The 16,192-nt window shown below is 43.9% G+C and overlaps 1 protein-coding gene across 1 annotated transcript in view; it reads right to left on the reverse strand.

Annotated features, from left to right (window-relative positions):
* Window positions 1-16,192, reverse strand: part of LOC119653142 (obscurin) — a 172,164-nt gene that overhangs the window by 118,198 nt on the left and 37,774 nt on the right. The window contains 3 exon segments of the mRNA XM_038057679.1: window positions 5,274-5,439; window positions 5,507-5,677; window positions 5,734-5,865. Of these exon segments, the coding sequence (XP_037913607.1) occupies window positions 5,274-5,439; window positions 5,507-5,677; window positions 5,734-5,865 (469 nt within the window).

Consider the following 16,192-nt stretch of genomic DNA (forward strand, 5'->3'; position numbering starts at 1 on the left):
CATTTACCACGAACGTTTCAGCAACTTCCTCGAGACTCTCGATAGTCAACGCAGGACCATGCTGGAATTCACGTTCTTTAACGTTGCGACTCCAAAACTTCGCGAAGTCTCTTCTATAGTTCTGCTTTAGTTCCCGTCGTAGGGAACTCTGACGCTAACATCTCCCTTTTCAGCTGCTCCACTTCCAAGCCCTCGTGTTTAACCATTCTGGTTTACGCAATCCCACTGCTGCGACCAATTGTTTTGATTGGAAACGGGGCCTGCTCGATAGGTCCGCCCCGAGGGCATTTAACCTTGTAAAATAATGGTGTCAAAGGGTAGTATAGGTCCCAGGGTGAAATGTGGATTGGTACCCACGATGGAGCATAAAACTTGGGAAACGCCTGCTGAACCAACACCAACCGCTCTACTACCAAACCCTATCTCCACCTCCACGTGGTGAGCTCTTTCTTAACAAAAAGCTGCAGACGGAGAAGGATGAAAGCGAGTCTCCTGCGCCTAAAAACGGGACAAATTGTATCAACTGGTCCTCCAGGTTGGGGGTTGGGTAGGACTGACAACCCAACACGGAAAACCGTCGAAGTCAAGTACGAAGTCACAACAGGAGCCTTGGCCTGGACGGATAATATAACGACGAACCTGGCAATGACAAAGGAATAACGATTTGTGCGATTGTTCATGGAACGTGTGCTCCCTGTACAGAGATAAAGCTACCAAGCAGCTAGCCGACACCCTGTTCCAGTATAGGTCTGATGTAACAGCGTTACAGGAGATGCGTTGGGCAGAGAACGGTTTCCTGGAGAAGAGTCACTACACCATATATTATAGCGGCCATCCAGTAAACCATGTGCTCGGAGTAGGTTTCTTAGTCAGCCAAAAAATGCAACCTGCTGTTATCGGCTTTGAAAACATAAGCGAACTGCTATGCACTCTGTGCTTGCGAGGCAAATTTAGAAATATACGCCTTATTAACGTTCACGCCTCTACAGAGGCGACTGCAGAGTCGGAGAAGAATACCTTCTACGAGGCAGTAGAACGAACCCTCGAAGCCTGCCCCAGATGTGATATCAAAATCATACTTGGGGATTTTAACAGCCAAGTTAGGAAGGAGCCTGTATTTAAGCGATACGCTGGCTTACATAAAAATACAAATGATAAAGGACTGCGGATTATTCAATTAGCAGTGTCAGACGAAATGGTTGTTGGAAGTACTTGGTTTGCGCGGAAAGCCGTCCACAAACATACATGGGCCTTTCCAGACGGTACCACTTTTAACCAAATTGACCACATGTTGATCGAATGCCGCCACCTCTCAACCTTGATGAATGTCAGAACATATAGGAGGGCCAATATAGACTCATTGGCATGGTGCTTCGAGCTGGAATAACAACACCACTGAAGACATCCACAACACAGCCCTCCGCAACACCTATAAGAGCACAGCATCAACAAATGATCCTTCTCAATCACCTGAATTGGTGGACCTCGGCGCAAAACCGGGATGCCTGGAGTTCCTTATTAAGGCAGGCCTAGACCGGATACCGGTTGTTGCGCCGTTGATGACGATGATGATGAATCACCTGAAGAACGTTATCATAAATACGGGCACAAACATACTTGCCTCAGTCGCAAAAAGAGTCGGAACGGCTGGCTTAACGATGAATGTAAGCTAGCAACGGAACGGAAAAATCCTGCATATCGGGTAATGTTGCATTCTCAAAGGAACCGGGCACACGCGGAGATTTATCAGGAACTCCGGCGAGCGGAGAAGCGATTTCACAGACAGAAAAAGAAAGCCTTGGAGAACCAACGGGTCTGTGAACTCGAAAAGTACAGGGAGAACCGCACCAGACGCGGAAGTTTTACCAACAAGTCAGCAGAATGAAGCCTTATACACCTCGCCGAGACAAAGAGGGAAATCTGATTTCCGACAGAATGGGCATATTGGAGCGATGGGTTGAGTACTTTGATGAGCTACTGAACAACCAGAATATCGGCGAGTTGGAGGTCCCCCCAACTGAAGGCGACAGGCAAATATTACTATCAAGTATAGGAGAAACAGTCCGTGCAATTCATCGGCTAAAAAATCATAAGTCGCCAGGAGCCGCTGGAATTACAGCCGAATTGGTTAAATATGGAGGTGACCAGCTACACCAATTGGTTCATCAACTTGTGCTCAAGGTATGGGACAGCGAATCAATGCCTGACGATTGGCAACGAGGCATTATCTGTCTCATACATAAAAAGGGAGATATCACACAGTGCACCAATTACAGAGGTATCACGTTGCTGAGTATCATCTATAAGATATTCTCTGTTATCTTACTAGGTCGGATAGCCCCATATGCCCAGAACATCATTGGCCCATACCCAAGAGGCTTCACTCCAGGCAAATTAGCAGCAGATCAGATTTTCTCTGTGCGGCAAGCGATGGAAAAACTGTTGGAATATGGACACCAGCTACACCATCTATTCATCGACTTTAAAGCCGCTTATGATAGCATAGCCAGGGTAAAACTGTACACAGCCATGAAAGAATTCGGTTTCCCGACGAAATTGATAAGACTGACTGGGCTGACCCTGACCAATGTGCGAGGCCAGATGAAAGCAGCAGGATCACTTACAAGACCATTCGACATCAACAACGGTCTACGACACGGGGATACCCTATCATGCGTCCTCTTTAACCTGGCCAGCGAGAAAATGATCCGTGATGCTGAGGTAAATGCAAGAGGTGCGATCCTCTTTAAGTCCACCCAACTACTGGCCTATGCTGATTATATCAACATCATGGGAAGAACAACCCGAGACCTACAAACTGCCTTCATCCAGATCGAACAGGCGGGGTGAGATCTTGGGCTGCACATCAATGAAGGCAAGATAAATTATATGGTGGCAACGTCAGCACCGAAAATCAACCAACCAACAATATCAAACGGCGCTGGTCAAACGGGACAAATAAAGGTAGGAGACTACAATTTTGAGACCGTTGATAATTTCTCCTATCTAGGGTCGAAAATCATAACCGATAACAGCTACGATGTTGAAATCCGCGCACGGTTGTTGTCAGCCAACAGAGCCTATTTCAGCTTACAAAAATTGCTGAGCCCGGAAGGGTCTCACCATAGGGTCAAAGCTCTTACTGTACAAGACAATGATCTTGCCAGTCCTCATGTATTCCTCGGAGACTTGGGTTCTTAACTAGAAAATTTACGAACTCTTGGCCGCTTTCGAGAGAAGAATCCTCCGAAAAATTTTTGGCTCCCTACATGAGGATGGATGATTCCGTAGCCTACATAATGACGAATTCTATGAGCGATACCATGAGCGTCCGGTAGTGGATAAAATCCCACTCAATATGTTGCGGTGTGTGATCTATATATAAGGGCAATATCCATGGTAGAAAAAGAAGACGAGGCAGACCCTGCCTGAGATGGAGGGATGGCGTAGGTCAGGACGCCTGACAGCTTCTAGGGATATCGAATTGGTGGATCTCAGCGCAAAACCTGGAGGTCTCTAGTTCCTTAATAAGGCAGGCCTAGACCAGATACCGGTCGTTGCGCCGTAGATGATGATGAAGCTGTTGATGTCCCTCTGGGCATGATAGTGACTCCCATGCATCCTGGTGATGGAGAATCCACGCAAATATTTCTTGCTCCTCGCAACTGAACAGAGGGTCCCCAAAATACTTGTCTTCTTCAATTCCGGCGACAATTTCGGCGGCAGCAAGTTCGAGAGTAACTGAAGGCGATACGGAATAGGCTTCCTAAAAGCTTAGACATATGATGGAGAAATCCAGTCTTGGTAACTGAGAGGTTTGTGTGTTTTTGAAGCTTCCTCTGCTTCATTATTGGTGGAACGTTGATCGAGCATAGAGCGCGCTTTAAAGTCCGAACACATGGCTCTCAGTAGAAGAAAATCTTCTTCTGAAGGTGATAACATTGATCTTGAGCGAAATTATTACTTAATGATTCCTTACCCTCTATTCTATCTATATTATGTCTGCATCTTTTCGCAGGGGTGGGGAGCCTTGACCCCTAACTCAAGCTCAACGCTTTGCTTGTTCGTGATTTGGCTGCCATCTGGCAGTGGAAAGGCTATTCGACTTGGCGTACATCTTGAACGTCGCGGATCAAAAGTATTCTCTTCTTTGGTAAAGCTGTCAGCCAAATGCCGAATGGGTGCCATAAGAGCTGGTGGACTGTATTATTGCACTGGTCAGGAAAGCAGAAATTTCTATAATAATAATAATGGTTTTAGTAACATAGAGTGAATCACGATAGAACCTGAAGGTGGTCGATCAAGGGCGTTAAGGGTCGGCTACTCATCGAGAATGACAAGCAGCTTAAGAGGAGAAAGGAACGTTTCATTACGGCTTTCAGCGTATAATATCCGGTGCTGTCTCTTATGGATAAAATGGCTTGTCATCGTAACATGCGGATAAAGAGTCCTCTCAAGTGACTAGTCTGAAGCGTTCCTAAGGGTAGGTGGGACACCCCAACTCCCATACTTAGGGCTAGTAGTCTTATAACTCACGCTTTTCCTTGTTAATTCTTTTAAAATAATTTCTCGATGAATCGATATACTCTTGCCACGAGTGTTGCTCACTCCACCTGCACCCGCGTCATATCTTTCCAAAGTGGTGATTCCCTGATTTTTGCACGGAGTTGGGGCCTCCTGCTCCTCCTTACACACCCTCCCTACCCCCTCTGGCCATGGGATCCAAAATTAAACCATACCGTTGACGCATCATAACTTTTTAAGCGGAGGAAGTGAGTCAGACGAATGGAGTGGAAAAGAAGCGGAGGAGCCCGGAGGTTTCTTGGAGGCCCGAAATAGAGATTTCAATAAAGAAGAAAAGATAATAGGGGAGCCTGCTGCTTCTGATTCCCATCTCGAAATTTCTCTCTACGGTCCTGAGGGTAACTGCCCGGAGTCTTCATCACATTTGGAGAGGGGGCTTCCCCATTCCCCCTTCATAACTAGGCCCAACTGTTTCAATCTTTTGACTAGTAAGCTCTTCATCAAAATTAAAGAGGAGCGCAAATAGATCGATGACAATTTAATTTGGAAATCGGTACATTTTTCTTCACACTGGAATCTGCAAATTATCTGAGATGCAGGGTAGAGCCATGAATCCCAACGGTGAGCGTTTCGAAGAATTAATTATAATGGTCCTTTCAAAGCTTGACATACTTTACAAATCTAACTACCCAGCCAAGACCCAATGTTAAGCTAGCTTAGCTAAGCTATATCTAGAAACTATTACTTACATCAAAGTAGTCTCGTGCGACGTTATTATTGGCTAGAAATTCTTGTGCAATTGGTTCACTCTTACAATAATTTACATGTTTATCGAAATCACGTTCTAATCGTAGAAAAGTCTTTCCAATCATATTTGGTTCATGTGCGTAATATTTCACGCCTTCGATCAAAACTCTGAAATCGAAGGAAACATAAATTATTCAGATTAATTACATCAAACATTATTCATCTTTTATCTTACGTATTATGGAATTGTGCAATTTGTTGAAAGTTTCCAAAAATTACATCCTTATTGTCACGTACAACTCTCGGGACAGCTGGATTATCTATTGTCTTTATATATTTGTCGACCACTGCTTGCAGGTCACGACCGAATTCTTCCTCGGTTTCTACAAGCTCTCGTATGACTGCCCTGGAATGGAAGATATATGAGTTGACAGACATAGGGATCAAGGATGAGAATATTACTGTCTTCGGTAGGCAGCGTCGTTTGCTTTCTCGCCATAAATTGCTGAATCAACTTGTTGGGTATCCAGTATTGTGACCGGGACCCAACCTTCTTTCGGTGAATCACTTCCATCGAAAAGTCGCACAAACCACCTGAAATAAAGAAAGGTATGAAAGGTCGATTGTTAAGTGTTTAGAACATTAGATCGGTGGAATGGAATGTCTCAGTTAAAATCTTGCAGATGACGGAGGGATTTGTATCGTAGGCTGGATGTTGAATATCAGTAGATTAATCTGTGAAGGAATTCCTGAGTTAAATCAGGGTAATAATCCGCCCATTCGTGAATAAAAATGGTTATGTGAACAACCCCCAGAGCAGGAAATCTCATATGGAGAAAGGGAGCAGAAGCAAACTGACGGTGCAAGGGTCCTGAACCCCGTCAATAGCTGCCTATATCCTTCGCCTGCAGTGCCGTGCCCAGGTCCCGAAGGAAGCGTCCGTGATGTAACCTTTGTGTCAAAATAACCGGCGCCGTCGGTGAACGGGTGAAGAGGTTTGAAAAACTTCTTGGCAAGCGACCAGCAGCACATTCCGTTCGAAATGGTTGACGCAATTTGTCGACGTGCATCAGCCCCAGGGAGATTTGTCGAAGCTCTTAGAATAGACAGAGTTGCGGCGGAGGGCACTTTCGGGGTGGTTTCATTCAATGATGAATCTTTGAAGCTACCAGCCATAGAAGCCCTGGAGGGGTCTTCTATGACTGGTAGACGGAGGAAATTACTGACCTTCAGAAGGAGTGCCGTACGTGTAAACATAATGTCGCCGTTTGACATAATATTTACACGACCACAAGAGGCATGCAAGACAATGGCAGAGTACAGATCAGCTAAAAAGGTTCTCGGCAGTGGGACAAACAAAAGCAAAACTTGCTGCTGGCAGGACTTAGTCAACGAGGATCCATAGGGACCGGTTTATACATTTGATACCCTGAAAATCGGGGCTCTGCGGAAGCCCTGTATACTTAATACCAACCACATGGATCGTATTGTACTGGCGTTATTTCCCAGCGTCACAGGCGGGTTGACGGCAACAATACGGAAAGCTTTGAGGACTGCCCGCTTTTACCATGAAAAAGCTCGAAGAAGCTGTTCTCACTATGAAAAAAAGGTGCCAAGGATTGATGGTATCCCAACAGAAGTACATAAACTGCTAAAGTTAACCTGCATACCGACCGCTGTGTATGCTTGACACGACCGGAAAGTGATCGAAAATCTCGTCATAACTAAGCTTGCTGGAACCATCCGTGCCATCAAGGACTTATCCCCAAGGCAGTTCGAGTTCAGAGATTCACAGTGGATGTGGTTGTGAAGGCAGTTGGTGCGGTTCATCGTGCCAAGGCACAAAGGTGCCGATCTCGACGGATAGTGCTTATTGTAGCGCTTGATATCAGAAACGCCTTTAATTCCTTAAGATGAAAAATATGATATGATACGTTTTTTGAGAATTGTGGGGTCCTAAGTCCGCATGAACTTGATGCCGGACCAGTTCAAGGAAAGATATGAATCAAAGCTCTCGCGGAATTGCTTGACCTCACCAAGAGGAGCCTTAGGAACATACCAGGAATACTGATGGGTCACTGTAGGTTAACCTATCACCTGGAGAAACACTCCAATATATATTTGCCACAAGTACAAAGTAAGTTAGCTCACCTAGGGAGAACTTAATACCAGATGCTAGGCTTAAACTCCAGGAAATAGGAAACACCTTAAAATTCTTGTCGGTTAAAGGATTGTTCAGCATAGTATAGTTACACTAAAACAATCATAGGACTCTTTCTTAACCCAGCCCAACTTCTCTTGTTGTCATTATTTTTATTATTTTGTTACTGTTAGATCTAATGCTACAAGCAGTGTGGAGATGAAGGTGTTCCAAATGAATCGATCACTCCCACGAACAGTCGTTGCATCAGCGCAAAAAATGATTTATAGGATATAGGAAGGCGTACAGAGGCAAGCAAACGGCAAGCGTCGGTTTGTCGATGCAAGGTAAGAATAGGCTTAGTTCTTACCAATCATCTCTTTTTTTCGACCATAGATATAACCCTTATAGACTTTTCGATAATGCGACCCGCCCACAACAACCTGTTGAGCCGCATTTGATCCTTGGTCCTGCCTCACCAATACGTGGTTCAATTATTGGTAGAACGAGGAGATCGTGGAGTTGCGTACTGTATGATTTCTTAAAAGAAGACAGCAAACTAGAGGAGGACTGGACTTCGGCACAAAACCAGAACCACAGAGCAAACCTTAAAGTAGCCCTAAGCCAGAAATTTGAACCGAAAAGCTACTTTCATTACCAAAGCCCAATAAGCGACGAGGACACCTGTGATCATAACGCTCAATTTGGCTTTTGGACACGGTAGGAAATATGCTATACAGAGCTATCTATAACTCTCTCTTTTATACAATCAACTTCGTTGCAAGGAAAAAATTTAGGCCCGTGTGAAAATGATGCAGGCCTTTTAGCTTTAAGCTATTCCGTAGTGTGTTCCTATTTCAGGCTCTCGCAAAAATTCCGGGCTCAATGAGAATAATTTCCTTCTTTCCTCCTTTCCTCAGCTCTAAGCAACCTCAAACTCTACCGCATATCTTCTGCATTCGTCATAATCCCCGCTTGGGCCATACTGCCCCTGAATGTTTTGTAATGAGTATACTGCAGTGTCCGGGTAGCTCAGTGGTTAGAGCACTAGGCTGTTGTACGGAAGGTCACGGTTAAAATCGCACTGGTGGCAGTGGGCGGATACCAGTCGACTTAGCTGTGAATTAGTATCTGAGTCAAAGCAGGGTAATTATCACGGGCGGGTGTGACCGTGATAGTGTCACCACATTACCTTCTACAGGAGACTGTAATCCTGGAGTGAACCGTTACAGTTTTGAATGAAGTGCTCAGACACACTTCAAGGCAATGATCAAACTGGATTTTCGCGCCAACGATTATTATACTGCAGAAGCTGCTTAAAATTGTATTGTATATGTTGCCCACAGTACAGAGCGCTGGAATTCCCCATCTATCAAATACACAAGTAACAAGTCAACTGGAAATATCAATCGTCCATTTTTGAACATCCTCGGGCTCCATTCGGCGTTTTCAATAGTGAGATCATTTCACAAAAATCAGAGTTCCAATTTGAAAACCATTCAGGCTGCCGGCTACCCGGAGCAGTCCCTCCTCATTTCTCAACCTTTCCATTGTGCTTCAAATATGAACGATACAATAAGGTGATGGATCGTTTGAAAGTCTATTAGCTTTAGGTGCCAAAAGAATTTTTTGCTATTCTTATAAAGTTGGGAAGATCTCCTCTATAATGTGTGTTCCATATAGCTCCGCGTCCGTGCTTAGGCCACTACTGAGGCTAGTACTATTATCTCCTCAGTTTCCCAAACAAGTAAGTCGAGGTTTCTGTGCGCTCCTTTATAAGGTTACTCCTTCCTTCTTCTTTCCTATTGTCTTTCAGGCACTTGTTGGGTAGCAGTCAAATCGAAAATTAGGCAGTCCACTAATCCACCAGAACAAAACTTTTCTGCTGGGCAATGTGTATCACCTTGAATCTTTTGCTTTTCAGATAGCTACATTTAAGCAGGTATCTGATTAATCCTCTACTAAAGTTTCTGTAGCCAACTTAACACCCTCACCCTATTTTTGGTCTTGTTGATTTCCTATGGGCTCTCTCTCGCTCCCCCAAGGTAATTCTTTATCCTCCGTATAGAGCTAACAAATGGCAGTCCCACAACAGAATCAGACCCTTTTCAGTATGAATTCATAGTACTTTCATTGGCCAGCATCATGTCCAACTGCGCTAAACTTAACAATGATCTATGTTTCCTTCGGTTTTCGCTAGTCATCAGTAATCAAGGGTATCGAAGAACGAGTTGCCAAAATTTGAATTCGAATGCAGCTATACATATACGGTTGGTTTGGCTTTTGAATGCTCATATTGCGGTTCCATTAGTCTGCAAGATTCCTTGAATTCGTCAGAGATCTCGGAATACAAATCCTGAGCGACTCTTCCGTCTTTATTCCGGGCTCCGAGAAAGCTCTGAATATCACTTGATCCAAATGAGTATATGATGCGACTTAGATTATGAAGATCACCAAGGGTATTCGATGCTACGGTAACCGGGAAAGTCTTTTGAAATGGGTTGGATATTTTCGGAGGGTCATCTTGTCAAAATTTCAAAATGTTATGGCTAAGGTCCGCATTTCAAGTAGTGCCAAGTTGTGGGCAACATACGGTACGCTTTTCAAATCGGGGATCGCATTTCTTTATTATAGCCCAAGTACTTCATCCTGAGAGGTGGTGGAGAGGTTGAGGAGGTGGAAGGGAGGTACTCCTATTCAACCGCTCAAAGTTGGGTGTTTTTGGTATCATCATGGTAAAGTTTGAATTTCCCGCTCTTCCCCTAGAAGGCAAGGATATGGGGAGGGTATCTAGAAAGAAGTGGATCTCCCTCACTAAACTCGCTGAAGAACTGCGATGACCGCCCCCTCACCTTCACCTAAAAAGTTGTGGCGTCACAAAATGGCATTATTTGGACGTCACGATCGTAGGGTTTAATTGTGAAACCAATCTTCGGAAAAGAAAGAAGGGAGGGGGGGGGCGGTATGTTTTCTAACCCGCCTACCTCATTGAAAAGTCGAGGCGATCAATCCCCCTTACACAGTTATTGGTGGTTTTGATATAATCGTGGTAAAGTTTAATTCGCCAACTCCAAGAAGGGCATAGGACAAGGCATGTTGAAGAGAGAGGAAGGTCGCTTCTCTCTAGCCCTTTAAAGAATTGCAGCAACCGCCTCTTTTAAAAAGTTACGGCGTTCCAAAAAGTGGCTATTTTTGCATTAGTACTAAGTTTATTTATAAGGCAATTATTGCCGCGATTAGCAAGATGGGTAGAGAGGAGGGCCACCCAATGCCTACTCCACCCTTTTTCCACCTGTGCGGGTGTGGGTAAATCGCTGCGAAAATTGCCTGCCCAATAACTTTGTTAATGATTAGAAAATAGCCCAGTTTTGGGGCACCAAACCTTTTAAGAGCAGGCAATCGCTGCGGATTTTTAGAAAGGGTCTACCTGTCATCCCTGTTGGAGTGGGTTGACAAAACAAATTTTAGATAACAAAATACTCCTGTCGAATTGCCATTCCTTTTAAAGAGAGAGTTGTTGTTTACCAGAAAAGGCCTCCTCCTCCTCCTGCTTCAGTTAATACCTTCGTTTCCCCCTCCGGTGAGGTTCGAAATTAAACCCCACCTTTATGACATCAAATTAGCTCTGTTTTGAGGTGTCATCAGGTTTTAAAGGGGGTGAATGCCACAATTTCTGAATTAGATTACAGAGGGGCATGTTTCTTCCTTTTTAATGTCCTCCCCATCTCCTCTTCCTCTGGAGAATGGGTTGGAAATTCCACTTTACCAAAATAAGTTTCAATCGGGGCCGAAGATGAGGGACCTTCTTTTTTCCCCGCCACAAACCATCTGCACAGTTGTAGACAAACTGGTATCACTTTGTTCGGGTTAGTAGGGATGATTCTCATCACAAAGCCTATTCATTCATATGCCTTACGAAGGGTGAATTATAAGTGATTTGATAGAAAGTTGTGTTTTGCCCCGGAGAATTAGAATAGAAACAGTAGCTATAGGAGTACAATGTCCGACATATCAAACAAAAGCCCCCACGTTTCATTCAAGATGTAAGACGTGCATACCATACCATGAAAGTATTTATTTTCCGTTTAATCCAGTGGTGACTTATTAATTCCTGAAAACACCTTGTCGGCTTTGTTTTTATTCCTTTCTTCAGAAGAATATTTCTGTCAGGATGACATTCTATTTCTGTTTGCCAACAAGATACTACGAACGCATCGCCATTAATCAATCACATTTGAAATATGAATATCTTACGACTACCCTTGTAAATTCGGTGTCTGCAATTTATCTTATTTGCACAACGAATTCCACTGAAATGGTCCTTTAATAAATTCCATGAACCGTATCTTCCGCTCTTGTGATTTGCCAGGAATTATGAAGCAGCAAATTCAAATGAGATACAATAATTGTTGTTGGCTTTCAGAATTGATGAATCCTTTCGATGTTCTTTGTGAGAAATCAAGTGCATCTTCCAAATTGCAAGGCAATTATTCACTTTTAGTACTTGTGGATGTGGATTATTTTGGGATTATCTAGGTGATCAGCTCGCGACTAGGTCCACCGAGATATTATTCACGTTTTAATAATTGGTGCACATGCAAAATATGAATGTCGTCGCGGTCCATTGCACTTTCAACAGTGTCTGATTTTCATGAGTTATTGCGATGCATTCGCATTCAAAGATACATTGTTTTTGAGTGTATGCAGTGAGCATTTAGCATTTCTGCTTATTTCGAAAAAAAGAATAAAATAAGATCAACTAGGTAGCCAAGTTGAAATCTGTTCAGGAAAGGAAAAAGTTGTCGGGTTTTCTAAGGTGTCAACATTTAAAAAAATTCAGGGGGTGACATCAGCCTCAGGGGGCACCCTACCACGTGAACATTCGCCAGAAAAATTTCATCCTTGCATCAATAGGGGCATTTTCACAGTCGTGGATGATCCAGTTGCCATTCCTGCGAGTAATTTTCGAGTCTACACGAAAGCTCCTAACGTCAGAAAGAAACCCGAGTCACTCGGAAGCATTGTATCTTAAGTAACAGAAAAGCAGCTTTTACCGGGTCGGACCTGTAGGGAAGGCCTTCTTAAAGAATTGACGCATAGTTTTCTCGCTCACAGCAACAGCTCACGATATTTTGCGGTTTGATCTCGGTAGAGCCTAAAAAAGTACTGAACCTGCTGAATGAAATTAGGTGTCCTGACAATCGTTCATATTTGTCCCGGTCCCGCACCTAAGTTGCCGATGAGCTGCGCAGTCCATCTGCCTTATTTTGCCACGAGAACTGCCACTCGTCTAGAGTGCGTTGCCTCCTTGTTAAGAGCGTCAGCCCATACCTCTGCGCCGTAGAGCAGGCCAGACTGCGTTGAACTCATTAGGAGACGTCGCCTGCTAGACGTTCACCTCCAATGTTTGCCATTAGTCTACTTAACGCCGAAACTTCAGCCGCAGCCTTGTTCGCTGCTGCATTGATTTGCTCAAAAAAGCTCATCTTTGAGTCAAGAGTCGACCCTAGGTACTTTACTGCTGGTTTTGACTCGATTATCGACTCGCCGAACGCAGGGTCGGAATTCTCTTTTTAGTAAGGATTTCTACTTGTTTTTTCCTCTGCAAGGTTGAAACCATGAGTAGTCATCCATCCGCTCACCCATCGCATCAATATGCCGTGTCTGCTTTGTGCCTGTTCGACATTGCGTCCAGCAACAAGCGCTGCGACATCATCTGCATCTGCGCGACTATTCAGACATCTCGAGTTTAAGTAGATTTTTATAGGTAGCGATTCAGAGGTCCGGCCCTAGGATGGATCCCTGTGCTACCCCCGACGTGACCTCCATCCTCCTTTGATCCTCTAGTGTTTCATAGAGCAGGGAGAGGTTCCCCAGATAGTCCCTCAATATCCGTAAGAAATAGTTCGGCACGTTGAAAGTATTGTCTAGTGTGCCTAGAATGTCTTTCTATCTTACGGAATTAAAGGCGTTTCTGACGTCAAGTGTTACGAGGAGCCTCACCCGTCGAGTTCGGCGGCTATGTGCCTCCGCTCGTCGAACGGCGTCGACGACTTGCATGGTAGCATCAACTGTGGATCTCCTTGCTCTAAAACTAAACTGCCGGGGAGATAAACTTCCGGCAGCGCGTATCGCTTCAGCTGATGAGCTTTTCGAACACTTTTCCAGCAGTGTAAAGCATACATAGTGGGCGGTATGAAGATGGCAACTCGGGGTCACCTTTCCAACGAGCAGGGAAATGCCCTCTTTCGGACAAGCGTTAAATGCGCCGAGCAGTAGATCTGGCTGGTACTTTGAGGCTTAAACATCATATATCGGCACCGCCGTGTTCCTTTGATTTAAATGTGCACTGTTACACCTCCCATTCTATTCCTTCACTATCGAAATAAAAAATATTGGGCAAGACCTCTGATTTGGTATCTCATATGGCTATATTGATACTGATCAACATTTGTGCAGAGAAGATGAAGCGGTTGTACGAAGCCGAATACAGGATTAACGATTTTGTGGAGAATTCCGCTATGTTAGCTGGCCTGGCAAAGGTGATGAAAGTTGAACAAACGCACTGATCTAAAATATGTATGATAGTTCTGCTTGATGTGTAAACATGGTGGAATAAATTATCCTTTCATTAGGTCAGCCGGCGGTTACATGAACTATTTACTTCGTATGAGAGATGATAACAGTCTTTCTTGTGTAGCGTGTGCATTTGCCTGAGGATCCTCAAAGGACTTTCTACCATTTGCGAGAGGAAAGGAAAAGAGTGGTGCTCCCCGCCACTAACCCCAGAAATTCTACACTCGAAAGAAGCGTGCATACTGGAAAAGGGGGTAATTTCATAATTGGAGTAGAGTTTCATGTGCTCGTACACACCTTGTAAAGCGATGCCTGATGACGGAAGCGATATTGAAGGGAAGCTGAACTTTTAGTGCCCTTGCCCGTCCCGTCTGACCTTGTTTTCATGAGTGGAGTTTATGGTGCTCTTATCCGCCTCCCAAGGAAATATCTGATGAAGATGGAACAATTGCAGATAGTAGAGGTCCTTAGTGTTTGTGCCTTTCTCGTGAAGTATTACCTGACTACGTTTTGGTAGGTGACATCCGGTGGATTTTCTTTTTGGGACACAGTGTAACATGTCTTGACAATATTATTTATTTTATTCAAACAGATATCGTTATGGAGGGTATTTCGAAGGGTAGATAGTGACATTTTCGTGACTTTTTCAGATTTTTTGGTTGAGTAGTTTCTGACAAGGGTCCTTCAAACAAATTATTAAGTTCCGGTCCCCGCCTTCCCCTCCCTTAAATCGAATGTGAAAAATGAGGCCAGCGTTGGAAAATACTGATCGAGATCTTTTTGATTTCAAACCTTTCTACCAAGTTTCTATCAATAGTTGTGACAGACAGACAGACGAACAGAAGGCAATCAGTAAACTGATTTTAATAAGGTTTTATTTAACATTAAACCTTAAAAAGGCGACCAAGCTAGAGTGAATTGACCCCGTTTCATGATATAACACTTTGTGGAGCTTTCACAAATCTTTTTAGTATTTTCAACTCCTTTGAAAACAAAAAGCAGATAGTGAGTCGATTTCAATTTCTAATTACAGAAAGCTATTCCAACACACTAGTCGGACCAAATGTGGCATTAAATGACTACAAGTTTCAACAAGTTAATAGTTTATACACTTAAGGCAATAATTGGAAAATAAATTGATAGTCGAAATCAAAAGAAGGCTTACAAAAAGAGTATCCTATTCGCATTGACAATTTTAATTTTATAGAAAAATATAGCTGAAACTTGGAATCAGAGCTTAAGAATGTTATGCCCAATGAGAGTGTTTAGCATATAGTATGTTAGGTAGAATCAAGAGTTATATAATGAGAGATTCAAGGGTTCAGTGAATACCGCGAGTGGTGGGCTACTCGGCTTCGTCAATTGGTGGTGGAGAATAGATAATCAGATCAGATGGCTTACCAATGATCTCTGTCTTTCCAACTTGCTTTGAATCAGCAGGTGGTCAAAGGCTAGTATAGGTCCCAGGGCGAAACGTGGATTGGTACCCACGGTGGAACATAAAACCTGGGAAACGCCTGCTGAACCAACACCAACAGCTCTACTACCAAACCCTATCTCCACCTCCATGTGGTGACCACTGGGAGCTCTTTCTTAACGAAAAGCTGCAGACGAAGTAGGATGAAGGCGAGTCTCCCGCGCCTAAAAACGAAACAAATTGGACCAACTGGTCCTCCAGGTGAGGGGTTGGGTAGGGCTGACAACCCTTCACGGAAAACAACTTGTTACGAAGCCTCAATAAGAGCCTCGGACTGGATGGATTTTACAATGATGAACCCGGTAACAAAAACGGAATTCTCATGGAATGTGCGCTCCCTCTATAGAGATGGACCTGCCAAGCAGCTAGTCGATATCCTGTACCAATATAGGGATGATGTAACAGCGTTACTAGAGATCCGTTGGACTGGGACCGATTTCTTAGAGAAGAGTCACTACACCATATATTACAGGGGCCATCCAGTAAATCATATGCTCGGAGTAGGTTTCTTAGTCAGCCAAAAAATGAAACTTGCTGTTATCGGTTTAGAAAATATAAGCGAAAGGCTATGCACTCTGCGTTTGCGAGGCAAATTTAGAAATATAAGCCTTATTAACCTTCACGTCCCTATTGAGGAGACTACATTCTACGAGGAAGTAGAACGAACCCTCCAAGCCTGTCCAAGATATGATGTTAAAATCATACTTGGGGATTTTAGCAGCCAAATA

This window comes from Hermetia illucens, chromosome 1 (assembly GCF_905115235.1).
Source record: "Hermetia illucens chromosome 1, iHerIll2.2.curated.20191125, whole genome shotgun sequence".
Classification (NCBI taxonomy): domain Eukaryota; kingdom Metazoa; phylum Arthropoda; class Insecta; order Diptera; family Stratiomyidae; genus Hermetia; species Hermetia illucens.